Source organism: Podarcis melisellensis, assembly GCF_964234715.1.
Source record: "Podarcis melisellensis genome assembly, chromosome: 13".
NCBI lineage: Eukaryota > Metazoa > Chordata > Lepidosauria > Squamata > Lacertidae > Podarcis > Podarcis melisellensis.
In genome coordinates, this window is record NC_138545.1 from 32141849 (window position 1) to 32164147 (window position 22299).

Below are 22299 nucleotides of genomic sequence, written 5' to 3' on the forward strand. Positions count from 1 at the left end.
AACGAGGTGGATCCCAGGGTCTCCTGTACCCGAATTGTCCATGCTAGAATAAGTGTCTAAAAACATGTTTGGCATTGGTGCATGCTTCAGAGATCTCCCAAGTGTTAGCACATTCCACCTAGGAATATCCTTGCAGCATGTTCCTCACAACTTTGAGCCACATGAGGCTGAAGCAGCCTGTAGCAATAGCCTTGGGTGGGAGGGCAAAATCTAGGAAACCCTTAGGAACCTTCTCTTTCCACTTATTGCCTACCAAACCCTCTTGCCTTCAATATTTGCAGATTTAACATTGTTCTAGCTATTTGATCCAGCCCACCACAGCCCAGCCACCTTACTGAACTGAGAGGAGAACACACCTACTTCTCAATCCCATATTGGCAGATGAGAAAACTACATTTACATTCCACCCACCTGGATGACTCTTGCCTAGGTAAGCAACCAGCACAAGAAGCAGAAAATGGGGACCGGGAGGGGATGAGAGAGAGAATGGGAGAGAAAGAAATTTAGCAAATGGGTAGGTATCTGCTGGTATCTTCACTTCCATTTAAGATGATGCCGCCGGCACTCTAAGGGACACTCTTTAGACCAGAGCTTTCCAAACAGCGTGTCGCAATATGTTAGTGTGCCGGCTAGAGTGTGTATATGTGTCACGTGAACGCTCCTCCCGGGGCTGGTAAGGGGTTAGCTTAACCTCCGGTTTGCTAGTAAAACTGAATTACTATGTCGCAAGATGATGCGCGTCTAAAAGGTGTGCCACCAACATGAAAAGTTCTGAAACTTTTCTGGTTTAGACACTTGCACCTGCTAAGTGCAGACTTGCAACATCTCTGTTGGCCACCGAAAATGTAATGTGTGAACGCAACAACAACAACAAAAAGCACGTTTGCAAGCACGCCAATCGCAAGAAGTTCATCAGGGAGCTGGCTGCAGCTGTGTGAGGAAAAATTCGCCCTTAGTAGGCCTGGATTACGGGTTGACAGGCAGACCCACCTCACGCGAAAAGGCTGTTTCCTTTGAACTCAAGGGAGCGAGAGAAACAGGGGAGGAAAATCCGTATGGCCTGAGGTTACGATTATGGGTAGGCGTGTGTGGCTTGCAGCAGCTCCTCCCTGAGAAATAATTGCATCCTGGTTTCTCTTTCTCTTCCACTCCGCCAGCCACTCCCCTGCCCCAAAGCAATGAGAGCAAAAGGCCGTCACCAGGGAATGACACAGAGCTCAGCTATGCCTCCTATGCCTCCCCTTCCACCCTCTCATCTGTCCATGTGACCTGAATAGCAAGCCGGCACAGAGATGAGAGCATGCCAGATCAGCTGTGCCCAGGTCAGGCCTCCCACTTCCTTCCCCTTTAACCCTTTTTTGCTGATGCTGCCCCTTCTTTGCCATTAGTGTCACTGCCAGGAAGGTGTTGCTGGTGGGATTTTTAAAGGGTTTTTTTTTTTTTTACAGTGCCTCTCTTCCCGGCAGTCTCAAACACGCACACAATGGGTGTGTTGACGAAGCACTTTTGGGAACGTCCTTCAGCATGTAATGGGATCGCTACTTGGCAGGGAAATGAAGTGCAGGTGTTGCGATTCCACTCCGCCGCAATGCCGGGATGCTTGGAAGCCGGGCTGCTCTGCCACGAGGATGTGGCTTGGGATGTGGGCACCACAGTCATGTGCATTAGCCCTAGTTTGTGTGCAGCGTTCATCACAGGGTGGGGAGGTTGTAGAATTGGAATTGGGACATGGAGAAAAATAAGTTCGTGGCCCTAGAACAGCCTTTCTCAATTATCCCTAGCTAGCAGGACCAGCGGTCAGGGATGATGGGAGTTGTAGTATAGTGACATCTGGGGCCCCAAAGCTGAGAAAGGTCACCCTAGAGCAGGGGTCTGCAACCTTTAAGACAAAAGGAGCCACTTGGACCGAAGAAAAAAAGCCTGGGAGCCGCAAAACCATCGCGACATTTAAAACAGTGGGGAGTGTCGGGGCACACAATGCGCCTCCTCCCCTCGCTAGTATCCGCCCCAGAGCCGCGGCAAAGGTGTAAAAGAGTCACATGCGGTTCCGGAGACGCGGGTTGCTGACCCCTGCCCTAGAGTGACCATGGGCAAGTGAGGCCAAGGCTCCCGCACCTTTAATACTTGCTTAGAAGAGAGAATTTCAGCAGCTGCACAATGCATGTCTAACAACATCTGCTGAAATCCCCTCTAAGTATCGGTGCCCAACCAGTTAAGAGTGGGAGGGAAGGAGGCCAGCAATAGGTGGCGCCAGAGTCAATGGCAGGCAAAGCCAATGAATTAAGAGTTTTGCTCCAATCTTCCTCCTTGCTGCTAGACTATGGAGACAAGAGGAAGCTGCTGCAAGCAGGAACCAGCACCCCCAGTGGATGTAAGTAAGAACGCAGACAGATGGGAGCTGGCTGAGGCAGGTGGGGTTGTGCCCCATTTGCCCTGGTGGTTCAGTCTCCACTGATAACTATTAAAGGTGTAAGAGCCCTGTTTTAATTTTCACCAACCTACACCCTCCCCAGCTGCTATTTGGCATGGGAAAGATGCTGCCACTGGTGCCAATGAAAGCTTCCCTTCCATGTCAAGCAGCAGCTTTGGGGGGAAGGACTTTTTGTGGGTTTCACAGCAGAGGGGAAAGTGTTAAAAAAAAACAGCCTCACAAGTATGGGGAACCTTTGCCTCCCCCAGATGTTGCTGAACTACAGTTCTATCATTCCTGGCCATTGGTCACACTTGCTGATTTGTAGGTAGTTCAGCAATATCCAGAAGGCCAAGTCTTCTCCACACCTGGAATAAAGGAAGAGGCAAAGGCTGACATGATGAATAGGCCTAGGTACAAAGAGTCCGCAATACAAGTGAGCAACAACCGACACAGCTACTGCCTGAAAGCACAACTGGAGTAACACTGAAGGACTTGGGGAAGAACAAGCATATTCTCTGGGGCAAAGAAAAACGAACCCCTCATTTTACAAGGACATACCCGACTCTAGGCCATGTTTCTATACACATTTCCACCATTGCACAAGTGCAGCAAAACAGATTCCGTTTCTGTTAACCAAGAAGAGGGTTGAAGGAACAGCACAGAGCTCAGAAGGACCCAGCTCCTGGAAGTCCTGCTTGTGGTTCAGCAGCCTTCTGGCTTTTGAGACTAGCAGTGCAAACATCTTTTCTGCTGCAAGCACCTGGCTCAGGAAGTTGAGATGCGCTGTGGTTTGCTGGTTTGTTGCACTCGCAGAAGAAATCACACTGACACACATCACGGGTGCCTTGCCACAAACAGCGCAGGAAGTGGCTCTGAGATTTCACCAGGTAAGAACATAAGAAGAGCCTTACTGGATCAGACAGAAGGCCCAGCATCTTGTTCTCATAAAAGCCAACCAGACCTAAGTACGACAAGCACTATTCCTCAGTTCTGATTCCCAGCAACAGGTCTACAGAGGCATACTGCCTTCAACAGTAGATGCAGAACTCATCCATCACAGTTGGCAGCCACTGATGGCCCTGTCCTTTGTGAATGTGTCTTTTAAAGCAGTGTTTCCCAAACTTGGGTCTCCAGCTGTTTTCGGACTATAATTCTCATCATCCCTGACGGCTGGTCCTGCCAGCTAGGGATGATGGGAGTTGTAGTCCCCAAACAGCTGGAGACCCAAGTTTGGGAAATACTGTTTTAAAGCCTGAGATATCGCAAGGTAAGGAGAGCCCTTCTGGATTAGACCAAAGGTCAATCTAGTCTAGTATCCTGTTCTCTCAGTATTACTATCCACGTTGCAAACCTTATCCTCACAGTTACTAAGGACTTGGATGGTGACTGGAAACTTAGGGTTGATAGCACCTTTGCTACCCTCAAAACACACACACATTTCCACAGCACTGCGGTGAACACCGATGGCGATGGGGGAATGAAAAGTTCTGCAACTTTTTATCACAGCTTCTCTGGCACGGGTTATATTTGGACTGCGACGACTGCCTACTGGCTAGCATGCATGTCATCTCCAACACACACGCATACAGATTTGCCTATAAAAGCAGACAGCTCATCTGACACATGATGACAGAGGCGAGACTGAGGGTGTTCAACTTGCTTGTGTGTTTGCTTCCATTTTACAGAGTTGCAAGGTCAGGTTCGCCCTGTGGGTAAAGAACCCACTGCAACCACTCAATATTTCTCTAGATAGGTAAAGGTAAAGGGGACCCCTGACCATTAGGTCCAGTTGTGGACGACTCTGGGGTTACGGCGCTCATCTCAATTTATTGGGCGAGGGAGCCGGCGTACAGCTTCCACGTCATGTGGCCAGCATGACTAAGCCGTTTCTGGCGAACCAGAGCAGTGCACGGAAATGCCGTTTACCTTCCCGCCAGAGTGGTGCCTATTTATCTACTTGCACTTTGACGTGCTTTCGAACTGCTAGGTTGGCAGGAGCAGGGACCGAGCAACGGGAGCTCACCCCGTCACAGGGATTTGAACCGCCGACCTTCTGATCGGCAAGTCCTGGGCTCTGTGGTTTAACCCACAGCGCCACCCACGTCCCTTATTTCTCTAGATAGATAGATAGATAGATAGATAGATAGATAGATAGATAGACAGACAGACATAAATACCTGCCTTCACTCTTGGTTTCTATTGTTTTGTTTTTTCAAGCTGAGAGCCTCAGAACTCTGCACCAGAAGCCAAAACCAATAGGATATGCAGCATCCTGCCTAGAGGCTGTGGTACCTACCTGATCCCAGAAGCGGAGATTCCATACTGAGGCTCGGAAGGGCGGCTGCATGGCTGAAAGACCGAGAGGACCCTCCGATGCTGGAGCTGACCAGGGACCCCCCGGAGAAGGGTGAAGATGACGTAGCTGTGGATCCAACCAGCTGGGCACCCGGGACTTCCTTGTTCTTGCTCCCTTTGGGCCTCCCTGGCCCATGTTTGCTTTTCTTGCTGGCCTTGTGCTTTTTTTCCTTCAGGACTTCTCCTTCCTCAACGTTGAGGGACGGCATCCGTTTGTGGCTGCCGCCACTGCTGCCCCCACTTCCGCCAGAGGTGCCCCCAATAGAGTTGGAGACCTTGTAGTCTACGGGGGAAGCGTCGTGCCCCCTCTGCTGGCTGACGGCCGAAGTGGAGAAGCGCATGATGGAGCCGAAACCCGAGAAGATCACCTTTTGCTCAAAGACGTCGCTTTTCTGCCCTTCGTACAACGGGGAGCAATGAGCGGAAGACGAGGAGGAAGAGACAGGCTTGCGGTATTTCTCTTCCTCTGGCTGCTGCTGCTGCTGCTCCAGCTTTGGGAAGGTTACGAAGTCCTGGGAGAAGGGCAAGGAGCTGCATGAGGTACCTGGAAGGGGATCAAGGGAAATCTTGAAACCTTAAGCAGGCAGAGATGAGGCATCAGAGCTATAGCTGTCACAGATCTAAGTCTACGTGTTCATTTGTTTGCTTGCAAAATGCCTAAAGGTGCAGAAGGCACTGCTGGAGAAAGCCTCACTGCTCACAGTTGAAAAAAACTAGATGCTCTTCTCACTTGCTGGATGGTTGACAAAGACTGCAATCGAAAAGGCAAAACCCACCAGGTAGACAACGTGGTTCTTTCTGGATGGTGTTGGGCTACAATTCCTATCATCCCTGACCACTGGCGGTGTGGGCTGGGGGCTTATGACACTTGAAGTCCAAAAAACATCTGGGGATCCCCTCACACACACATGCATCAACTGAAAAGAAGACTTAGCATGTCTAATTGCATGCAGTTACATTCATATGGCTAGTTACTATCAGGCTGCATCCAACTAAGTTCTATTCATAACAGACTCACTGATATTAATGGACTGAAGCCCACTGTCATTGCTGACCCTACTGGCTCCCAGTTCCTTCCCATGCTTCACCTGCAGGTGGAAATGTCCCACTGGAAGAGGATGTGCCAAAACCCGTCGAGCTTTTCCCACTTCCTGATTTCTTGGCCTTGTGGCTTGTGCCATGGCTTGAGGACTTCTTGCCTTTCACTTCCGACCGAATGACCTCTGCGGTTTCTTTACTGCTCTCGTGGTGGTTGGTGGAAGTCTGCTGGACACATGACATAAGGAGAGAGAGATTTGAGACATTGAGCTGACATTGTCTTGAATACATCACACCTAATACATGTGAATTTGGGACATTTTTGGAACATGCTACTGCTGTCAGGAATCTTTGGAGCTCAAACCCTAAAATTCTTGTTAAGAACATCAGGCCAGCCAGTGGTCAGTCTTGTTCAGTGGCCCATCTATTCCAGGGTCCCGCTTCCACGGAGGCCAAACAGATGCCTATGGGAAACCTCTGAGCATAACCTGAGTGCAACAGCGCTCTCCCCTCCAGAGGTTTCCAGAAACTGAAACTTTGCTGCCAACCAACATAACCACCAGGGTTAGTAGCCAATGATAAGACTTATCCTCAATGAATTATTATTATTATTTTTTAAAGCCATCCAAGTTGGTTGCCATTACTGACATAGTTCAATTATGCTAGTGGCCAAAATTGTGGATAAATTTAGGGAAAGTTGCTATTTCTTAGGTCTAATGACTCGTAACACCAGACTTTTTCAGAGTAATTCAATAAAATACGGTATCATTAGGAAGATAACTTAATGATAAGCATTCAACCATCAGAGTTGGTACAAGGAGTACACAGCTGACTTCCAGAAATTATTTATTTTTATTTCTGAAACACAAGTTTTTTGATATACCAGATTTGCACAAAACAGCAAGCTGTTTTTTTTTTTAAAAAAGTATGCCACACCCAGCCTCTCTAGCAGTCCAGCAAGCAGTGCCTCACCTACAGAAGCAGAGGATGTGGGCATAGATGATACCCAGCGAAAGGTCACCACACACATGAAAAACCCACTTCCTGTCTACACAATGTGCTTCAGTATGTCCACACTTGGGTAACATGCAATTTTCTGTTAGATTTCCTGCCCTCCCCTTTACTGCATTATCTACAAATTGGGAAAATACGAATTAAATGTGGGCAGGGAGTAAAGGCTGCCACTCCAATGAGAATGACATTGTGCAGGCAAAGCAAAAAGCACACACATACATGGGCTGCGTTTAATCCACTTGGAACTTCCATGTGCACACAGCCTTCATTTGAGAGCAACGAGTCATTGTAAGGGCCTAAGGGGGGAAGCAAAAGCTGAAGAGCTTTCAAAGTAAGGACTAGAAACTTGATGTGTGTGCTTTTTTTAAAAAAAGTTGCAGCAATTATTAGCCAGACTGTGAAGTGGCCCCCTGGGGGCAATCAAGAATTCTTCCAGATGAGTTCCCTGAAAAAAGTAGTGTGCGGTGCAAAAACTTTTGATACACGGTTAAAAAAAACCCAAAATCTCCATTTCCCCGGTGGTGTGTAATCAAGCTATCACCGTACAACAGCTGGGAGGTTAAAATGCATTCCAGATGTGCCAGAAGTACGTGGAAAAGAGAGGGGTGAAAATCTAAAGCGGGAGGCCTGTGCCTTCTCCAGGCCAGCAACTCCTGGGATGTTAAAAAGTTAAACCCTTCTGATTTACGAACTTGGGGCGGGGGGGGGTGATCTTTGACAACCACATCTGCCAAATGGAGGGGAAGCAGCAAAGAGATGGGGCAATGCAAGAGCAGCAGTCAACTATGCTAAACCCTCTAAGGAACCGCAAAAATGACCCATATCCCAAGCAGGTTCAGCCGGCACACTGACCTCACTAACCACACCTCTGAAAGAGAAGCCCAAAGAATTTCCTTCTTCTCATCAGCTCCTCTCCCTGCAAAAGTATTTTGGAACCCATGCACAACACATACAAAGTCATACGTGGGTGGGAAATAACCCAGAATCCACATCAAAGGCCTTCTTTTTAATCTGTCAGGCCAAAAGGTGATGGAGTGAATAATAATGTATTAATGCTGGGCAAAAACCTGACTCAGAAAATGAATCCTGAGTGGAAAATTCATTAAAATTTCAAACAGCAAGCAGTTAAGTAGAGGAACCCAGATGTTTTAGGGGATTGCTGATGAGAAGTTCAGATTTTTCAATTTAAGTTCGAACAAAGGCACCCAATGTATCAGACCAACTTCTCGCTATCCTATACAAATAGTGCTTGTCTTCTTAGGTGGGAGTCGAGTTCTACTCATCTCTAGAGACAGAGACTTCGGCCATTCATCCTTCATGGGAAGTTCTCCAACTTCCCCTGTTGGAACAGGGACCTTCCATGTCCTCATTGGCTCCCAGCCTTACATTCTGACTGGATGCCAGTGGGAGTTCTATATAAACCCTTCCTAATGCAGGTCATCCCCTAGTCTGTCTGCAAGCCAGGACTTCCTCACTCACACCTGATCAATTTTTTGCTCTGGCCTCTCTAGTTCTTTCTTTGGCTCCCTTGGCCTGTTGGGTGATGTCCAGCCAGCTAGGCATCTGATAGCAACTGGAATAACTTATTCACACCATACGCTTAAAGCATATCCAATGCACATTAAAAGCACAGGGTTCTCCCCTATCAAAGAATCCTAGGAATTGTAGTTTAAGGGTGCTGGGAACTATAGCTCTATGAGGGGAAACTACAGGTCCCAGGATTCTCTAGGGAAAGTCATGTGCTCCAAATGTCTGTGAATGTAGCTTTAAATGTAGAGTGTGGATCTATTCTTCAGTAGGGGCACAAAAACCCTGATCACCCTCAGTTCCTTGACTTTGCTTCAACCATTTAGAAGCACTACCCCCAGATCGAGCGAGTTCACCCTTCTTCTCTCCTCGCGAATCGCTTCCAATCTCCCAAGACACATTCTCAGCAATATTCAGAGAGCAATCAAACAATCAACGAGAGCTTAGACACAAAGACATGCAGAGCACCCACAGCCACAAGCTACCACCTGGAGAGAGAGTATACCTGATTCACAGCCACCTTCAGCCAGCACTCCCGTCCCTTGTACTTGGAGGCAGGATCTGCCCCATAAAGCAGAGGAACATCTCCCAGATTCTGGCTTGTGAGATGAGCTGCTACAAGGAATGACAGAGACTGGAGGAAGAAGCAAGGAAGCTGGATGCTGGCGGAGTGGGGAGGAGAGAATTAAAAAAAAAAAACAACCAGCGGCAGCTGAATTGTGCGCCTCGGATTAGACTAGCACTACTCTGACAGCAGGAGGAGGGGGAAAGAACAATAAACAATCAAAACCCAGTTGAGGGTTCTTCTCCTGCAAACAAGACAAAGGGGATACAGTGAAACTGCGAGCGAAATGCAAGAAGCTGCTGGGAAGAGAGCAATAGCCTGTCAGAGGGGACTTCTGTCTTGTCTTGTCAGAGCAAACAGACCCAAGCCCAAAATAAAGGAATAAAATGGGGGAGGGGTTTCCTGTGTCCAGAATGCTGCACAGATTTGAATGGTTCACTGCCTATGCTGTACAACTTCAGACTTTGCGTTGGTCACATGTCTGAACCTTTCCATAGGTCCTCCTCACACAGAGAACTAGGATGTCAAGGAGAAGTGTTACACTGGATGAAGGTGAGAGCTCACATCACCAGATGCTTCTCTATTAAATACTGGACTGCTGCTGCTACTAGTAATCTAACACACACAAAAGCAGCATGTCAGGGAGAGGTAGGCAATGTTGTGCCAGATCAGCTTTCACCAACCAGGAGCCCCGAGGATGTTTTGTGCTGCAACCCTCATCAGCTCCAAAGCTGATCAGCAGGTTGGTTGAAAGCTGATCTAGGCTGTGCTAGACAGACCAAATTGCCTGGTCCAGTTGTAAGGGCAGGTTCAGATGATGAAGTAGGAACGGCTCCTGCCTGCAGGCTTCCAAACTAAAAGGGAAACAAAGGGGAGGGAAAGCATTAAGAGGCTCCTGACAGTCTCTTCCTGCCCAGGGACCACAAAAGCTCCTGGCCATTAATTTGACCCAGCAGGAGTCTTGCGGACAGAGATGGGTCCCAATTTTGGGGTGGCCCAGGCAGAAAATCCAAAGGGCACCCCACCCCAAAATGTACAAATAGCAAACTTAATAATGGGACAACTGGCCGCCAAAATGTGCAGCTGCAGTCGCTGCAGCAGCTGCCTTGCTTGGCCAACAGGCCCATCAGGATCCGGCAGAGGAGGAAAAGGGAGGCAGGTTGGTTCCACCATCAGCTCTGCTGAGAAACCTGCTCCATCAGGTTCCTCCATTAGGTTGCAGAAGAGGAGAGGAGCAGGACCACTCCATCTGCTCTGTAGAGAGACCAGCAACTTTTGGCTCCCCTCTCCCCAAGCTGTTTCCTTCCCAGCAGGTCATTATACAAACTATGTAATCAAGAATTAGTGCCTGGGTTTGCTATATTCCTCCTCCATCCCAAACCGTTTTTCCTTTGGTAGCTTATTTTTTAAACCATAAACCCGAGGACAGAGGATATCTTATTACCGATCTTTCCAAGATGCTCGGGGTGCCTTTTTTTTAAAAGCTAAAAGACACGGTAAATATTACTTAACTTTAAATAAATAAATGATAGCAGAGCAAGATCTGCCTACGAAACAAGGAACACAGAGCAGACATGTATCCTGTTGCAGAGGTATTCCATGGCTGAACAGTGTGTCAGTATAGGTGTTGTGAAGAGAAAGAAGGTATAGTTGGTAAAACACCTTGCAAATTAAAAGCCTTTTCTAAATTATTATTACTATACTGGTCCAAATATAAGCTCCCCCCCCCAATATATAGACACACATACCCAGGAGAGCTCTTAAATCATGACCTCTCTATCTACAAGAGGATGATTATAGGCAACACTCAAGTTTTATACAAGCCAGATTTTCGGGGGGGGGGGTGGCCTATATTCTGACCAATACGATACTATTCATAAAAATAAGGTTGTCACTTAAAAAGGTAAAGGACCCCTGACAGTTAAGTCCAGTCGCAGACAACTCTGGGGTTGCGGCGCTCATCTCGCTTTACAGGCTGAGGGAGCTGGCGTCTGTAGACAGTTTTTCTGGGTCATGTGACCAGCATGACTAAACTGCTTCTGGCGCAACGGAACACCAAAACCAGAGCAGCGCAAGGAAGGGCCATTTACCTTCCCGCCGGAGCGGTACCTATTTATCTACTTGCACTTTTGGCGTGCTTTTGAACTGCTAGGTTGGCAGGAGCTGGGACCAAGCAACGGGAGCTCACTCTGGCACGGGGATTCGAACCGCCGACCTTCTGATCGGCAAGCCCAAGAGGCTCAGTGGTTTAGATCACAGCACCACCCCCACCCCAACAAGGTTGTCACCTACTGAGTGTGAAATGAGATGCATTATTCAGCAGCATTTGCAAATACATAGAAAACCCCATACAAGCAACTGGTAGAAAACATGCCATTGCTGATGAGTGCATACAGACAACTAAAATATACAAAGCACTATACAGATTGTACAGAAATGCATTAGACCAATTCCTTCCTGGAAGATAGCTAAGTCTATCCATAGCCAGGAACTATAATAGTGAAACTGAACCTCCATGGCATGAGGAATGATATCAGATTATCAGGTGTTGGGAACACACAACAGGATGTGTCTCAACTGTGCTCTGTTTGTGTGCTTCCAGAGGCACCCAGTTGGTCGCTGCAGTAAACAACATGCTGGACTAAAAATACTCCTTGTCTAATCCAGCAAGCCAATTCTTATATTTGCAAATGGACGGTCAAAAAAGTGTGAAAATTGAGCTAGGGAAACAGTTCTAGAAGTTCTTTTCCAGTGTAAGGAAGATGCCCAGAGATGTGTGAAACAATAATGAAGATAAGAGCACCGCTGTGCATGTGTAGAGTATTTCCCCTCTCGTGACTAACCCACAAATATCCGAGAATGGGGAACAGAGCTTTCAAGTTAGGGGAATATGACTTCCAGGCAGGCTCAAACAGCGAGCCCCTCTCAAGTCGGGAAATTAAAGCCCTCCTTAAAATTTCTTTCTCAGACGTGCTTTATATCCAAAAGGATTTAGGTCAGCTGCAATCTCTGGTGACACTAGGAAACCCAGTGGGAACTCCGCCTATGGCATGAGAGCATCCAATTAAAATACTTCTTCCTCCGTCACAGCCTCCTGACCTGGATTATGGAGGCTGGGGAGGGATCATAAACCAAGAGGGGCAAACGGCAGAGAGAGAGAGAGAGAGAGAGAGAGAGAGAGAGAGAGAGAGAGAGAGAAAGTTTTCAATTTGGAGAGCCAGATGTTGAGGGTCTCCATCTGTGGCAATGTATTGAATGCCTGTCAACAAGTAATCAGAATGTCTGCAGCTGCCAGGGTGGGGTGGGCGTCCAGAGTGGGGTAGAGGAGTGAAAGGATGCAGATTTAGGCAGCAGAACAAGGCATCAAAGTGGACTGCACCACTTCAGGAAGGTGGGGGGGGGATATCCCATTTTTGAAAGCTCCTATGTGCTTAAAAACTCCCTGCAAATAGAAAATCAACATGGTAGGCAAAAAACTTTGCTCCTCAATCATGTGCCGATTTTCCATTTGCAGGGAGAATCATAGAATCAGGTTTACCTTATTATGTTTTTAATATGGGCTTTGTGTCATTCATAAAAGCTATTTCTCATCTGTAATCTCATTCTGCCGCATGCGTAGACAGAGACCTCAATTCAACTACATTGCAGAGAGAGAGAAAGCAGGGTATGGATTCCCCCAAATGTAAAAGAGGCTATCTTGCCTTGTTGTTATCAGCAATAAGAGAAAAGGAGGCAGTGCCTGTGGATGTAAAACCTATTAGTCCTGCTGAAGGAAGGAAAATTCAGTATTTCCTTTTAGCATTTATAGATTCCGAGCGGTTTATTGATTAATGGATTAATGCAGGGATGGCTGTTTTCTCCTCCAAGGGTCTCTCTCTTCTCTGAATAGTGGTCCGGGGGCAAAAGCTATATTTACTGCAGAACTTGACCCTCCTCGCTGTGGATCCTTGTTATTTCAAAGATACAGGATTCCTCTCAAAAGTTATTCAAAACTGCGAAAGAAGTTCAGTGCCATGCAGCAACCGTGAACCTAAAAAAGGGCTTCACGGCTATGAAACACTTAATGTAATAAACCTTAATCTTGCCTCCTTCCTTTCTAAACAACCCCAAACACTTTTCTCGTATGTAGGAGATGCTGCAACCCCAGCAATCGTTTTTGTCATCCTGTTTCTTTTTAATCTTTTCCATCACTAGGATACCCTTTCTAACATGCAACAAGAAAACGAGTGAGGAGCAGAAGCAAATCTGCGAAAAATAATAACATAATATAGTTATAATAAAAATAGTAATGAGATGGGAAATCTCCCTCTCCCACCAGATTGGTTTGCTTAAAAAGTAAAAGCTTGAACTAATTTTTTGCTTAATAGGCTTTGAAATCACCTACTTATTTGCATATTGGCACAGAATACAAATTTGGCTGCCTTAGCAACGGTACCACCAACTCTCTCTTTCCCAGCCAATCAAAAGGAGACAACCAGCATTGTTGGCACTGGGCTGTGGAAGCCAAGGGCTGCATGCTTGCCCTTTCTCCAGCATTGAGTTTAGCAGGGAGAAGGCTTATTCCTGTACATGTTGGAAGGATCCATAGGTGCAGGTGCCAAAGCTGAATCCATTTCTCTCCTTCACTTTTGAGACGCTGATGGATGAGATCAGGGTTGGGGGGTTTTTTCAGACAAGAAGGCAGGTTGTACTTCCAACTACATGCCTTGAGATCACAAACCTTGCTGTGTTTACTGGCAAGTTTTCAAGGTATTGCTTTTGCCACAGACGTGTCAATCTGCATTCATCAGAGCACAGTATCATTCCTTATTCACAAGATCATTAAAACCATTCATGCCAAGACTGGTCAGATCAGCCCTCATTCAAACACATGTTTTGTTTTGTTTTGTTTTGTGGTTGTTGTTTTTTTGCCAGAAAGGACAACAAAACAATAGGATGTTGCATACTTAGCTGGCAGTCACTAAAGCATAGGGCTGTGTGTGTGTGTGTGTGTGTGTGTGTGGTGAGGTTCTGCTTTCACAAACGGTTACTACCTCCTTAGATCAGACCGGATGCTGAGGTCCAGCTCTGAGGGCCTTCTGGCGGTTCCCTCACTGCGAGAAGTGAGGTTACAGGGAACCAGGCACAGGGCCTTCTTGGTAGTGGTGTCCGCCCTATGGAACGCCCTCCCATCAGATGTCAAGGAAATAATCAACTCTCTGACTTTTAGAAGACATCTTAAGGCAGCCCCATTCAGGGAAGTTTTTAATGTTTGATGTTTTTATCATGTTTTTAATATTCTGTTGGGAACCGCCCAGAGTGGCTGGGGAAACCCAGCCAGATGGACGGGGTAGAAATAACAAATTGTTGTTGTTATTGTTAAGCTGCAGTGAAATGAACTATTGCACTCTTGCACAGCTCTTTCTGCATTGCAGGGGGTTGAACTAGATGACCCTTGGGGTCCCATCCAATTCTATGATTCTATGACAATTTCAATGGGACTTGTGCAGAACTGCCTGATGGACCATGCCCCATGTTTATTTACATGGATGTGTTTGTGGAGATGGGTAATTTCCCAAAAATGGATCAGGCTGCCTCATCTCTGATGAGACTCTTTTCCTTCTCCCTCATTGTCTACATGCAATAGAAGTCTGATGGGGCTTCCCTCTCCCTCTTTTTTTATTATTTAAAGGAAACAGAGGGTTAATTGTCTACAACCCAAGCTAAGCAGCCAGGTTTTAAGTTTCACTGAGACCTTGAGAATAATCTTCTTAGCATGTCAGCTCCAGACAGCTCCGTGAACCAGGCGACTCCATGGGTGATGAAAGAGAGAGTCTAATTGCACTAGTATAAGCCAAGAGAACACATGGGAGGGGGAGAGAGGGAGGGAGGGAGAGAAAAGGGGAGAAAACCACGAAGAAGAAGAAGCAGCGACAATCTTTTCTGAACACCCTCATCAAAACACTCCATTCCAGAAATGGTGACCCCATAATTCCTTGCAGGCACTGAGGGAAAAAAAAGTAAGACAATGAACTCAATAAGAATTTGTTGTCCAGGTATTAATGGCTGGGAGGTAACTCCTTAGAGATCAGAGATATCAGGGCAGTGATTCATCGTGGGGGGGGGGGGGTATCATGGCGGTGCCTGGCCTGATGAACCACCTTAAAGGAAGTGGGAGGGAAGCCCTAGAGGGAAAGGTACCACTGTGTGAGGGAGGGGCAGGGGTTGTTTATGTGTAATGAAGACACCTTCCCCTAAGTAATGTTGGTTGTTGCCACAGCCTCTCTCTCAGTGACCATGATGGTTTGCCTTTACAGACTGCTTACTAGTAAAAGACCTCGAAGCAGTTCACAATACTGAATGAAAAAAAGGCATTTGAAAATATATAAACACAGTAAGTACAATAAAAACGATCTCAAATTATTTATATAGTAACAGAACAAATGCACAAACAACATCCACATATAGAAACGGTTATCACTATAAACAAAACCAGAGAGCATTGCAAAGCAGCATAACGCAACACACGTTTATTCACCCAAGCACTCAGTCAACCTCACTCACAACCACTGCAATCATACCAAAACCACTTACACTCAATGTTACGACCCAAAAAGGATCGCTGCCAAGCATACACAGGCAAGAGATTCTACCCATCTCTGAAGCACTAATGGAGTCATGCCTCACACGCAATGGACTATCTAATTCTCCTCTCTCACCTGAGAGGAGCCCAGTTCTAAACCAGAGCATGCTCTCACCCTGTGGAGTTTAAATTATTTTCATTCACTCGTGATGGGAGAGTTTGCATCTCAGGGATAGTATGGGAGGGAACTGTTGTTCAGGCACAACAACTTAGAGGCATCAGTGTGAACAATGGACAGTTTATTGAAGCTTGTTGCACACAGCACAGCAGGGATGTGTTGCAAACGGAAGTCCATAAAGTATCTGTCCACATGGTTTGTTTCCTCCGCAACCAAATCAGTCAAAAGGTTAGCCAACAAGGCAACTAAATTCACAGTGAATTGCTGGCAGTAGCCCACAACTCTCCCAATCTGCTGACATTTCATTCCAGTGGTAGGCCAGGTATCCTGTCACACAGGATAAACTCTGAAACAAAATACTGAACTTGCATTTTAATGGTATTAACAATGCGCCCAGCACAGAGGAATCACAGGATTCCCCACCCCCCAAATACTTGCTGAACACTGACGTCATCGTCAATGTGGACATCTTTGAGTCTGTTCCAACTCTATGATTCTATGATTCAATCCATTCTCAAATCAGAACAAGACCTTGTCTGTACATATCTGAAAACTTGCAGCTTTCCCATTGTGATCTGGACAGTCTTGGTATTCTGGGAAGTTGTTATCAACTCACTGGATAGTTTAAATCTTGGACAGGTGGATTCCCAGTTTGTTTTGTGCCCGTAGTAGAACTTATTCCATCCACCCCCCTCTACTTCTTGGGCCAGGGCACAAAACAGAAGGAAATTGGGCCAACCCAGGCTTATCTCTACAGCATGTGCCACAGAAATACAATTCATAAGGTGGACTTATATGCCTATTTCTTACTTAGCAGCCCATGTACAAAAGGGCTCTTTGTCCTTATGGATACAGTGAGTCAGTAGGATTTCATCTTGGACACATCCCTGAATGGTACATATGAAAATTTAATCCAGTTAACACCTCTGCTGTTTGTCCTTGAACTATCATCTTATTTACAAGAGATAATGGGAACAGTCCATGTATGTAGGCATAGTTGCATCGTATATGCCCAACCGGTACATAACCATAGGAAACTGATGGAGCGCCAGTGGGGACACCTGCTTTGGGCTGAGTAGTGAAGTCCACTACCCAGCTGGGCCTTTCTTCATGGGGATGGAGGATATTCTCTTGTTGTTGCTGCTACTGCCTCATTGGTCCAGGAAATAGGTGAAGCTCCTCAATCTCTGCCACGTCTTAATAGCCTGAGTGGCATTTAGCAATGGGCAATGGGACTCCTGTATCTCAGGAGAGGTGGGCTTTCACTCCTAAGTTCCTGGTAATACTCTTCTAGATTCTACAAAAGAATAGGCTGTGACTTGAGCAGATATGAATATCTCCAGGAAGACAGCAACAAAGCCAAGAGTCTCCGGGGTATTACACAGAACCTCCATGCTCGGGAGAAAGCAGGAGAAGATCAGCTATCAGCTCAGTAGTATGTATCAAATATTTGACCTACAAGAGTCCTAATAATTTCATATCTGCTGTGTCTTTTGTAACCTGCTTGTACACTGTCTAGAGACTACAGTGTTAAACCAATATATAAATTGTTGCTGCCTGGGGAACACTGGGTCTCTCTGTTGTGTTTGGGAAATTTCTGCATGAGTGCCTATCTGATGTATGAAACTTGCCACAAACGTGGTGATAGCCGTGGGCTTAGATCAAAGGGGACTGGACAAAATTCACGGTGGACAGGTCTGTCAATGGCTATTAGTCATAATGGCTAAACTTCAGCCACTCCACTGAATACCAGCTGCTGAGGGACAAGCGGAGGGTGGGGATGCAGGGGGAGAGGGCATTCGTGTCTGTTCCCACTATGATGTCCATGTTCCACCAATGTAATTAGGATTAATCCAGATTATTTTTCTCCTGGTGAGAACACCACCCAGACACCAAGGCACTCTCAGCAGCTTAAGTATTATTTAATTTCTTCAGGTAACTGGGTCGTTTTGCTATCTTTGAGCCCTCAGTTACAGCACTGGAGCTCTGGCTGCTTCCTTTTCTTTTATTGCCCTATCTGTGGGCAATTTCCACTTGTCCTGTGCCTAGAAAGCATGGGTCTGAGCAGTTTTCCGCTCGTCCTGTGCTTTTCTAGACACAGGTCCAAGTGGTTTTGCCTTTGCCCTGCATTTTTCTTCTGCCCATTTCAAAATATGGCAACCCTTGCCACTGTTATGATCTTAAGGCAGAGATCTCAGTAGCACTCTGCCCCTATTGCCCCGCCAGAGGTACCACTGCTGGCTGAGTGAAGGCTGCAAATTTGCCCAAAGGGCTGCCACTCTTTCCTAGCCCTGCTGCTGCTGCCTGGATGGTAAAATCGGGCATTTGCTGGGGACTCAAGACCAGCACAGGACCCACTACCCTAAAACGGTATCATGCCCACTTTGGGCAGAGTTCTCAGGAAGACTGGACGCAACCTAAGTGTGTTCTCAGTTTGCAAGTCTCACCTCATCCACGGTGGGGGCAGAGGGCACAGAAGCTGCTGTACCCAAGAAACCCCCCCAACCACCTTCTCACTCCCAAAGCCATTCTTCCTCTTCCCCAAACTGTAAACACCCACAGCTATTGCAGCCCCACTCTCCAGAGATGTTCATGAACCTGATGGTAAACTGAGACTCCTTAAACTGTACAGTGGTACCTTGGTTTACGAACTTAATCGGTTCCGGAAGTCCATTCCTAAACCAAAGCGTTCTTAAACCAAGGCGTGCTTTCCCATAACAGCGGCGGACTCCATTTACAAATAGAACACACTCAACAGGAAGCGAAACATTTTCTGCTTCCAAGGCAAAGTTCACAAACCAAAACACCTACTTCTGGGTTTGCAGAGTTCTTAATCCCTGTTCATAAACTAAGATGTTCTTAAACCAAGGTACCACTGTATTTGAAAGTGCGGTCCGCTAATTCAGATGTTCAAAGTATCCTTCCCACGACGACAGCTCCCCTCACCAAGGGCTCATCAGGTCGTGTGTGGATGCAGCTACTTGGAAGCAAATGTTTCAATTCCTATATCACCAGGTGAGGGGAGGAAATGTGCCACCTGCAGTCTGACAATTTCTTGGTGGGAAGCTGCAGCTTTGGCCACATGTTACTGCACATGAATGTATCCCAAGGGATACTCAGTGCGCATCATGTGGATATAGCAACAGCTGTAAAATAAGAGCTGTGTCTGAGCAAGTGGGTGAGCTGCTTACCTCTGTATGTGCACATTCATTATCGAGCCTTTGTTTCCAGGCCTATTAAACACTGGAGTCCTTGCTCCTTAAATTTCCAAGCATGCAAAGAGATCCAAGATGTGGTTTGCGTTCGATGCCAGAAAGGCATGAATGCCTCCATAAAGCAGTGATAGCGCAATAAGCAATTCTGAGGTTTAAAAAAACTGCAGGTAGAGGGGGGCAGCTCTCCCCAATGATGAAAGTGCGCCTGTTCCCTAAACACAGTCTGTTAACTTCCCCTCCCTCTAAGCAATCCAGCTAATATCTCCAAACAGGACATTGTAACATATGAGTAAACATTCGAACAATTGTTTCCACCTGTATTTTTCATGTTTCTGGACTTTAATTTGCTAACAATGTTATGTCTAACCTGGATATGGCGGGGGAGGGCAGAAATGTAAAAGAACAACAACAACAACGCTGATTCATTATTATATTGCACTCATTACTGCTTATTAGTAGCAAAAATAAATCATTTAGTCCTCATCCTGAATTGAAAGGGAGTCTAAGCATGTTGTAAGCATATTTCTGCTTATTCACAGTCGCCCCCGAACAGCTTTATCTCCACCCACCACCGCCTCTAGTGCTTTACCCCCGTTGTTAATATGTAGATTGTAAGCTTCTTGGGGCAGGTATCTTGTCATATTTCCCCATGTTAGTGTGTACACTAACTATTTCCCCATGTTAGTGTGTACATGGATGGCACAGGAGAAACACCACAACTCCTAAACTACCGTACTTTTCCGTGTATAAGACTGTGTTTTTTTACTCTAAAATAAGGTTCAAAATTGGGGCTCGTCTTATACACAGATAGTATCTCTCCCCCCCCCCCATTTTCTTAAATTGGAGTTCCCCAAAATAGGGGGCATCTTATAGACAGGAACATACACTAAATTAAAAGCCTAGTTTGTGTGTTTGAGCAAGCGCTCACACAATCACCACACACTTATTTTAAACTATCCTCAGATCTTTGGATTTGAGAGGTATTGTCTTACATGCACTATGCTGCTTTACCCTAGATGTGCTCATTTTGAACCCTTGACAGGCCCCAAAGAGAAATTTCACTAATGCTGTGTAATCCTGACCTGTCTCAAACAGCCCCCCAGCCCCGCCCTGCCACCCTCCCCCTGGGTCTCCCACATATCTCTGTGGCCTCACCCTTGTCCTGACCTGGAGAGATATCCTGCTGTTTGCAGTTCCAGCTCTGGGCCTCCTAACAGGTTGTCTTACACAGCTACATAATTTTCTTAATGGCCAATTTTAACTCCTTCCAGGATTCTTGGAGCCACGCAGGTGGCAGAGTGGGAAAAGTTCCATGTGAAGATTCTCAGCCCATTCTGTGCTCCACAATGTCTAAGGGATGGACACTTTGGAGGCTTGCAAGCAGCAGAGAGAGACGTGGGGGGGGGGGGGAATTATTCATTCTTTCTCTCTCTCCAAACTTGAGAATATTCCCAGGAAGGCAGGTTAAGATTGAAAGTGTGCTTTTCGTTAATGGATGTCATTGACACTGGATGATATAAGACACATAACATAAATGAGTTCTTGTTCCGCTGTTAAAATTCAGTTTGTGATTAGCTGGTTAGTATTTTTGAACAAGGAATATGCTTTGAATTTAGGAAAGGGTTGAGAGTGCAGAAATATTGGCTCTGACCACTGATACGTCCCACAATCAGGATGGCCAATTATCAGAGATGTTAGGATGAGGTGTCCACAAAGGTAAAGGACCCCTGGACAGTTAAGTCCAGTCAAAGGCAACTATGGGGTTGCGGTGCTCATCTCACTTTCAGGCCGAGGGAGCCAGCATTTGTCCACAGACAGCTTTCCGGGTCACGTGGGCAGCATGAATAAACCGCTTCTGGCGCAACAGGACACCTGATGGAAACCAGAGCGCACAGAAATGCTGTTTACCTTCCCGCCAGAGCGGTACCTATTTATCTACTTGCACTTGCATGCTTTCGAACTACTAGGTTGGCAGGAGCTGGGACTGAGCTATGGGAGCTCACTCCGTCACAGGGTTTTGAACCACCGACCTTCCAATTGGCAAGCCCAAGAGGCTCAGTGTTTTAGACCACAGCGCCACCCACCTCCCTGGTCGTCCGCAACATCTAGAGGGCACCACATTGGCTACCCATCGTATACCATGTGGTTTCTAATCTCTTCCCCCCAGTGTTCACACATTACAAAACTCTGCAGTTGGCCCCATTGGTTCTAACCACAAAATGACCTTGGAAACTCTATTCACATGCCTTCACTAAATATTTTTTTCACAGATTATCCATGACTGATATTTACCCGCAACATGAAGATGTCACCAAGCACTTAGTCTATCTGATCAACATTAACAATATGGTGGTGGGGGCTTACACACATTGAGCTCCTCACCCAATCCATGTGGCTGCTCACAATCTCTGTTAAGCATCTCCACACATGTTTAAATTCATTCACATGAAATAGACAGCGTTTCCAAGTGAAGAGGCGAAAGGGGGTGACCAGGCCCCTTCTGGACAAACCTTTGGAGAACAACAGTTGAACTAAACTAATCCCACAAGAATATAAATCCACATTCAGGCTAGGCTAGATCCAATTAAAACAATCTAGTTTAATTAAGCAGGATAGGATTGCAGGGCAGACGACAGTTTCCCCAGGAATTACTCATTAGCAGAGGGGTTTCTGATGGTTAAACAAATGATGTTTTCAAGAAGTGAAAGCAAGCTCTACTAAGGGTCCCGCTTATATGCTCCACACCCTGCACCTGTATGGATGAGGCCCGTTGCAAACTAATGAGAACCATACTTCAAGGTCCTGCTGCAGATTTATGCATTATTTTGTTCCTATGGTCTTCAAGGGAGGAAGCAGATTTCCTAGCCCGCTGGTGCCCCCAAACATTGAGCCCCTAAGCTACATTATAAGGAGCATAGGTCCAAGAGCTGGCAAGGTTCAGGGTGGGTAACCAGCTGGCACTTATTGCCACTATTTTATTAAATTTCCATACCACTTTATACATATAGATCTCAGGGCGGTTCACAACATAAAATCACAATATAGAAAACACAAAATACACAATAAAAACAAAACCAAAGACAACCTAATAATCCCCTCCAATAATGCATGAGTAGACATACATAAGATTATTATTATTAAATTTATATCCTACCCTTCTTCCTGAGTTCAGATTGCACAGCTAATCACTTTGTTTCATACCAGCTGCATTTTTGTGGTATCTGAACATCAAACCACATCCTACAATCTCAAAAAATCCGGCAACATCATCTCAATACATGACTTAAAATATGCATGCTCTCAAACAGCCTACCATGCCCATCCTACAGTGCAATCTGGTACAAAGTAAGTCAAAATGTTTATCTTAAGGATGGAACTAGATCAAGTGGTTTGAAAGAGGGATAACTGCTTCTGCAGCAAAAACACGCATCC

General features: G+C 46.2%; 1 protein-coding gene across 6 annotated transcripts in view; it reads right to left on the bottom strand.

The window, feature by feature from the left end:
• Positions 1-22299, bottom strand: part of MLLT6 (MLLT6, PHD finger containing) — an 87804-nt gene that overhangs the window by 13279 nt on the left and 52226 nt on the right. For 4 of the 6 annotated variants that reach the window (XM_081885577.1, XM_081885574.1, XM_081885575.1 and 1 more), the window contains exons 9-10: positions 5857-6034; positions 4710-5312 (exon numbers count right to left, since the gene is read on the bottom strand). In XM_081885577.1, the coding sequence (XP_081741703.1) occupies positions 4710-5312; positions 5857-6034 (781 nt within the window). The remainder of the gene's footprint in view (positions 1-4709; positions 5313-5856; positions 6035-22299) is intronic. The other 2 variants (XM_081885578.1, XM_081885576.1) reach the window with 1 other exon arrangement.